Source organism: Tupaia chinensis, unplaced genomic scaffold, assembly GCF_000334495.1.
Source record: "Tupaia chinensis unplaced genomic scaffold, TupChi_1.0 Scaffold000600_1, whole genome shotgun sequence".
Lineage (NCBI taxonomy): Eukaryota > Metazoa > Chordata > Mammalia > Scandentia > Tupaiidae > Tupaia > Tupaia belangeri.
In genome coordinates this window covers 347,201-355,079 of record NW_006160117.1, presented here as the reverse complement: position 1 = coordinate 355,079, position 7,879 = coordinate 347,201, and the positions used below count along the sequence as shown (strand labels likewise).

Genomic DNA, 7,879 nt, shown 5'->3' with positions numbered 1-7,879 from the left:
AAAATCTCCCAAAAAAAAAAAAAAAAAGAGTAAAGACTTTAGTAGTCTGATTTGTAAAAATGATATCAATTTAAATCACTTGCATTAGTTTGATTGCTAGTGATGCTGAATGCTTCTTATAGTTCGTTTTATAAATTTATTTGGGGAATTGCCTATACCTGCCATATACCCATTTTTATTATTTCTTTCTTAATTTTTAAAATGTTTTTGTTTTATTGCCAGAGGGTGCATACACTCAAAAGAGAGAGAAAGCACCCCCTAAGGGGCATGGTCTCCCTGCAATCCTTTTTCCTCCATTTCTCCATCCAGTCAGGGTTTGGAGCATGCAAGCACATATGCTTTGCATGGTTTTTCAAGCCTCCGGAACTAGGATTCGAACTGCAATCAGCCATGTAGTATCTAGCTTTCTATGCACAGCACTTAACCACTGTGCTATGGGGCCAGCCCCTATATCCATTTTTCTATTAGAGTTTCTACCTTCTTCTTTTTAATTTATAAGCTCTGTTTATGTACCACAATGCATGATTTGTAGTTAAATGTGGATGATGTTTTTTCATTTGCCTTTCATCTTATTTTGTGTTATTTTTCTGAAGTTTTAAATTTTTATGTAGTCAAACATCAATTTTTTTCCTTTATGGTTTTTCTTTGTGTTTTTACTCACATCTGAAGATATTTCTAAAACACAAATGTGATCATATCCCTTCCTTGGTAAAAAAAAATCTTCCTGGGGCTCTTGGGGAAGAAATCCAGCCTCATTCTGGTGCTTCAGGCCCAGGCTTCACCAACCCATAGGCACTCGGGGTTCTGGTTATGCCAAGAACCTTGTACTTAGTATTCTCTACTTTGTGTCCTCTGCTTGGGAAGCCAGTCCTCCCAGCTCCCAAAGGCCCACTCCCTCTCTCTCTCTCTCTCTCTCTCTCCATGTTTTCAAAGGCCCAGCTCAGACATGACCAATGCCTGTACCCTCATCTTCTTCTTCCTCCTTTTCTGGTGCAGTGCCTGGTCCCCACAGTCTCTGTGATGATTCGTAAAATGAATAACTCAAAATGACAAAGTCTAAAATGGCTAAGAGGAGAATTGCTTCTCAAGGCCGATTTAAGATCAAAAGCTTGAACCCAAAATGCAATGTTCTGTGAGCTAACTCACAGAGAAGCATTCTGAGTTTGTGTATAGAGACCTCCCTGAGTACCCCAGGGTCTGTGCATGCTGTGATCTGGGGCTGGTTGAAGCCTGGGATGGATTGCAGCACCAGGGCTGTGTTGGGGGTGTTGTCTATCTGTCTCTCACTCATAGAAAAACATTATAAAACTCAAAATTGAACTAAGCTGCTGGGGGGGCTGAGGCTCAGCTGTGAGCAGTAGGAAGACCCCAGGCAGCACAGGTGGGCACTCAGAAATTGGTGGAATGGAGCGCCTGGGAGTCCCTGCAGCAAGTACAGTGAGGGAGGCCAGGTAGGCAGGCAGCACGCGCAGGCCTGGCAGGCAGGGGCTCAGGGCCAGGACTGGGTTTCCTAGAAGCCGAAGGACAATGTTGGGGAAGGGCTGTGCTCTGAAAGCACTGAACAATAGTCACCTGAGGTCCCAAACTAGGAAACCAATCTTACCACCAAAACCTCCCCCCCACTCCACATCTTTGCAGCCCAGAACACAGCCTTGGCCGTTTCCCAGTTTTACAACAGGAAACCAGAGTCCCTTGGTTCCTTTTCTTTCCATACCCCACAACTCATGTGTCAGCCAGTCCTGCTGGCTTGACCTTCCAAATGGCAGTGTATGGCAGCCCAACCCTACGCTAATCCAGCCTCATTCTGGTGCTTCAGGCCCAGGCTTCACCAACCCATAGGCACTCGGGGTTCTGGTTATGCCAAGAACCTTGTACTTAGTATTCTCTACTTTGTGTCCTCTGCTTGGGAAGCCAGTCCTCCCAGCTCCCAAAGGCCCACTCCCTCTCTCTCTCTCTCTCTCTCTCTCCATGTTTTCAAAGGCCCAGCTCAGACATGACCAATGCCTGTACCCTCATCTTCTTCTTCCTCCTTTTCTGGTGCAGTGCCTGGTCCCCACAGTCTCTGTGATGATTCGTAAAATGAATAACTCAAAATGACAAAGTCTAAAATGGCTAAGAGGAGAATTGCTTCTCAAGGCCGATTTAAGATCAAAAGCTTGAACCCAAAATGCAATGTTCTGTGAGCTAACTCACAGAGAAGCATTCGGAGTTTGTGTATAGAGACCTCCCTGAGTACCCCAGGGTCTGTGCATGCTGTGATCTGGGGCTGGTTGAAGCCTGGGATGGATTGCAGCACCAGGGCTGTGTTGGGGGTGTTGTCTATCTGTCTCTCACTCATAGAAAAACATTATAAAACTCAAAATTGAACTAAGCTGCTGGGGGGGCTGAGGCTCAGCTGTGAGCAGTAGGAAGACCCCAGGCAGCACAGGTGGGCACTCAGAAATTGGTGGAATGGAGCGCCTGGGAGTCCCTGCAGCAAGTACAGTGAGGGAGGCCAGGTAGGCAGGCAGCACGCGCAGGCCTGGCAGGCAGGGGCTCAGGGCCAGGACTGGGTTTCCTAGAAGCCGAAGGACAATGTTGGGGAAGGGCTGTGCTCTGAAAGCACTGAACAATAGTCACCTGAGGTCCCAAACTAGGAAACCAATCTTACCACCAAAACCTCCCCCCCACTCCACATCTTTGCAGCCCAGAACACAGCCTTGGCCGTTTCCCAGTTTTACAACAGGAAACCAGAGTCCCTTGGTTCCTTTTCTTTCCATACCCCACAACTCATGTGTCAGCCAGTCCTGCTGGCTTGACCTTCCAAATGCCAGTGTATGGACGTTGTAGGATTCCATTTCAATGACACTCTGGAAAAGACAAAACTGTAGGGACAGAAAACTTTTGCCAGCGGGGAGGGTGTGACTACAAAGGGTCACAAGGGAATTTGGGGACCAGTGGGACTCTCAGAGCCAAACGGTGATGCAGCAGTAAAGTAAGCTCTCTCTGCGAGGCTGACCCAGGTGAGAAGGTTCCAGCTTCATGTCCTGAGACCTCCCTGAGTACACCATGCATGCGTGTGCCCGTAACCTGGGCTGGCTGAGGCTGGGGTGGCTCAGGGTGTCAGGATTCTATTGGGGGTGCTATCCTTCAGTCTGTCTGTCTCTCTCTCTCAAGGAATAACTAAATAAATAACAAAAAAAATCCTCACAAAACTGTACACTAAAAGTGAATTTATTGTACTTTAATAAAAATATTGGGGGGGGGCAGCAGATGGCTTAGCGGTTATGTCATTGGACTCCCACATAGCTAATCACAGTTCAAGTCCTGGACCCAGTGGCTTGAAACTCATGCCGGGCATGTATGCACGCATGCCCAAGATCCTGGGAGGAGAATGGAGGAGAAGGGATTGTGGTGTGACCTCCACCCAGGGATCCTCATTCTGGTGCTTCAGGCCCAGGCTTCACCAACCCATAGGCACTCGGGGTTCTGGTTATGCCAAGAACCTTGTACTTAGTATTCTCTACTTTGTGTCCTCTGCTTGGGAAGCCAGTCCTCCCAGCTCCCAAAGGCCCACTCCCTCTCTCTCTCTCTCTCTCTCTCTCCATGTTTTCAAAGGCCCAGCTCAGACATGACCAATGCCTGTACCCTCATCTTCTTCTTCCTCCTTTTCTGGTGCAGTGCCTGGTCCCCACAGTCTCTGTGATGATTCGTAAAATGAATAACTCAAAATGACAAAGTCTAAAATGGCTAAGAGGAGAATTGCTTCTCAAGGCCGATTTAAGATCAAAAGCTTGAACCCAAAATGCAATGTTCTGTGAGCTAACTCACAGAGAAGCATTCTGAGTTTGTGTATAGAGACCTCCCTGAGTACCCCAGGGTCTGTGCATGCTGTGATCTGGGGCTGGTTGAAGCCTGGGATGGATTGCAGCACCAGGGCTGTGTTGGGGGTGTTGTCTATCTGTCTCTCACTCATAGAAAAACATTATAAAACTCAAAATTGAACTAAGCTGCTGGGGGGGCTGAGGCTCAGCTGTGAGCAGTAGGAAGACCCCAGGCAGCACAGGTGGGCACTCAGAAATTGGTGGAATGGAGCGCCTGGGAGTCCCTGCAGCAAGTACAGTGAGGGAGGCCAGGTAGGCAGGCAGCACGCGCAGGCCTGGCAGGCAGGGGCTCAGGGCCAGGACTGGGTTTCCTAGAAGCCGAAGGACAATGTTGGGGAAGGGCTGTGCTCTGAAAGCACTGAACAATAGTCACCTGAGGTCCCAAACTAGGAAACCAATCTTACCACCAAAACCTCCCCCCCACTCCACATCTTTGCAGCCCAGAACACAGCCTTGGCCGTTTCCCAGTTTTACAACAGGAAACCAGAGTCCCTTGGTTCCTTTTCTTTCCATACCCCACAACTCATGTGTCAGCCAGTCCTGCTGGCTTGACCTTCCAAATGGCAGTGTAAAACCATACGTTGTAGGATTCCATTTCAATGACACTCTGGAAAAGACAAAACTGTAGGGACAGAAAACTTTTGCCAGCGGCTGAGGGAGGGTGTGACTACAAAGGGTCACAAGGGAATTTGGGGACCAGTGGGACTCTCAGAGCCAAACGGTGATGCAGCAGTAAACAATGCTCTCTCTGCGAGGCTGACCCAGGTGAGAAGGTTCCAGCTTCATGTCCTGAGACCTCCCTGAGTACACCATGCATGCGTGTGCCCGTAACCTGGGCTGGCTGAGGCTGGGGTGGCTCAGGGTGTCAGGATTCTATTGGGGGTGCTATCCTTCAGTCTGTCTGTCTCTCTCTCTCAAGGAATAACTAAATAAATAACAAAAAAAATCCTCACAAAACTGTACACTAAAAGTGAATTTATTGTACTTTAATAAAAATATTGGGGGGGGGCAGCAGATGGCTTAGCGGTTATGTCATTGGACTCCCACATAGCTAATCACAGTTCAAGTCCTGGACCCAGTGGCTTGAAACTCATGCCGGGCATGTATGCACGCATGCCCAAGATCCTGGGAGGAGAATGGAGGAGAAGGGATTGTGGTGTGGCCTCCCCCCAAGGAGTGATTTCTCACTTTCCCTTTCTCTTTCTATGTCTCTCTCTCTCTCCAGTGAGCACATGTTCCCTAAGGCAAAAACCTCTATAAAAACGTTTTAAAATAAAAATAAGGAAGAAAGTATACAGGGAATGCAAGTATTTCTCATCACCACCCTAGCCATCACCCTGGGCTGGGCACCATCATAGTCTTAGACTCCTATTGCAACGGGCTCTTCTTGGGTCTTCCTGTTCCTTCCATTCCCTTCACTGCAGTCTGTTCCCAGCACAGCAAGGACTGGGCCTTTGAAAACAAAGCACATTTTGGTTCTCCTTTGCTTAGAAGTCTATAGTCTTCTCCTCAGAGAAGAGTGAAACAGCCTCCATTGTATCCTTCCTTTATTTAAAGCTTATTTATTTATCTTTTCCATGAAAGAGGAAACAGAGAAAGAAACAGGCACCCCCATCCAAGTCCTCATGCTGCAACCCACCCGCAGCCTCAGCTGATCCATATCACAAGCAAGCGTGCACACACCTGGCATGCTCAGGGAGATTCCGGGACCTTCCCATGTGGGTCCAGGCAGACCACCACTGTGCCACCTGGTACTGCCCTCTGCTTTCTCTGGCCTGAGCTCCCGCAGTGCCTCCCACTTCCCCTTCCAGCTCACTCCATTGCTGCTGCCTCAGCTTCCCTCCTCTCCTTGAACTTGCCGCGTGGTTTAACTTAGAGAGGAAGATGCAGCTCTCATAATGGCCACCAAGACCTGCCGGAGCACAGCCCTCTGTTATCTCTCAGGCGATCTCATGGTCCTAACACCCTCACTCCCCCCTCCCAGACACCCCCCCCCCAGCCATAATGGCTGTTTGGTCTTCGGATTTGCATTGCACGCCTGAAATGTACACCCCCCCACCCCATGGCCATTCACCTGGTCCCTCCATCATTTCTTTCAAATCTTTGCTCAAATAGCGTTTTCTCAGATTGTCTTATTTTTCCTACAGGCCATAGTTCCACCTGACATACCATATACCTTGTTATTGTGTGGTTCCTCCTCCTATCCATGAGAACAGAGATTTTTGTTTTATGAGGGGACTTCAGAAAGTTTGCGGGGGTAAATAGAATTAAAGTATGAGTTTATTTTTGGTGCGAAAAATGTGAAATCCTTGTGCTTTCATCATAATATGCCATTTTCGTGAACTTTTTGAAGGCCCTTCATGTTGTTTGGTATCCCTTCAGTACTTGGGACATTACATTTTGTAGATGGGAGAAGAGAAGGAGAAGAAGGAAGGAGTCCCAAGGACCAGCAATGATTGTAATCTGACTTAGCGGTGACTCGCTGCCCCTGGATTTTGCTCACCTTCTTACCCTGTGGAGTTCTTGATGGCATGGAATATAGGACAAGTCTGTATATTTGTGGGTGCAGGGGTTTTGGGGTACTACCTCTTCTTCCTGCCCTCCCTTTTTGCTTCATTGCTACCTCAGATTACTAAAGTTAACAGATGCCTTCTCTTAAATTTCTTTCTAGAAGCAGATGTTCCAGGAGAGGAGCAGCCGGATGCTCCAAGCCTTATCTCCGAAGCAGAGCCCCGTGAGCAGCCCGACCAGGAGCCGGTCCCCTTCCCGCTCTCCATCGCCCACCTTCTCCTGGCTTCCAGTCAAAACCTCACCCCCCTCCTCGCCGAAAGCGGCCTCAGCTTCCATCAGCAGCATGAGCGAGGGGGACGAGGATGAGAAATAAATGCTGCTGGCCTACAAGGCCGCACCACACAGGATGGGAGGAGGGCGGGGCGCACATGGCATGCCTGGGTGGTGGGCGAAGGGTAACAGTCACAGGAGCTGTGGCTCAGCAGGGAGACCCTGAACTCTGCTAACGGAGGGTCTTGGGACCAGTTCTCCTAACTCTCCACACAGCCCAAGACTAGGGCTCAGCATGGAGGTTTCCAGTTATAAGCTACACAAACCTTCTTAGCATCATCTAGAATCATTCTACTTTAACTTTGCTAAGGAAAGACGCAGAGTGCCCCAGGGGGACTTGCACTGAGTGGGGTGGCTTCTGCTTTGGTCCTTACACCCACCCCCTGCCAAGTAGACCACCTGTGGAAGCAGCTGTTCCCTCAGCCTGCTACTCCTGGCTCTCTAAGGGCCTGCACGTTGCCTCCTACCACTCCAGCTCTGTCAGAATACAGTTGTTTCCCACAGAGGTGGCAAAGTGCTTCTGACATAGTTGAATTAAAGACACATTCTGACCTTCTGAGTTCAGCTACTGAGACCTGATGTTGCAACACATCAGCGCTTTCCACTTCCGGGAACAGGGCTCACAGACAGAGCCTTGCTTTAGGCCCGATACGAAGGTCATCTAGTACGAACGCTCTTTCTTATCTGAAGGACAGTTTTGTCAAGGAGAACTGCACATGCAACCTCATGTGCTCCGGTTGTACTTTCTCATCATTGACATTACTTGGTTGTTTTCACGGAATTACCTTAATCTGTGGGAACTGCAACAAAGAAAAACATCCTGTATCAAAAAAAAAAAAAAAAAAAAAAAAAAACGGAGCTAAAAAAAAAAAAAAAAAAAAGGAGCTGCCTTGCTTTGGCTCCAAGTTTAGCAGATGATAAATGTCTCCTGAAGCTTCTCCTTAAAGGATGCTATTATGGAATGGCTTTTTCCATTTCTGACCAGTTAACAGTTTCATGGACCTCAAGTAACAGTCTGACGTCCCAAACACATAGTATACCGATAGGGGGTGCTACCTGCACGTGTCTGTTCTATGTATGCTCCAAATATGCCACCCCAGGGTGTATACCATATGCAATACGAATATATGCTGGTGGCATTTTACGATATATCCCTCTCCTGCTCTCTCCCCTAA

General features: G+C 48.4%; 1 protein-coding gene across 3 annotated transcripts in view; it reads left to right on the top strand.

The window, feature by feature from the left end:
• Positions 1-7,549, top strand: part of PCYT1B (phosphate cytidylyltransferase 1B, choline) — a 133,578-nt gene extending 126,029 nt beyond the window's left edge. For all 3 annotated transcript variants that reach the window (XM_006158476.3, XM_006158475.3, XM_014591577.1), the window contains exon 8: positions 6,535-7,549. In XM_006158476.3, coding sequence (XP_006158538.1) covers positions 6,535-6,747 — 213 coding nt within the window. In that variant the 3' untranslated portion in view covers positions 6,748-7,549. The remainder of the gene's footprint in view (positions 1-6,534) is intronic.
• Positions 7,550-7,879: the final 330 nt, after the last annotated feature.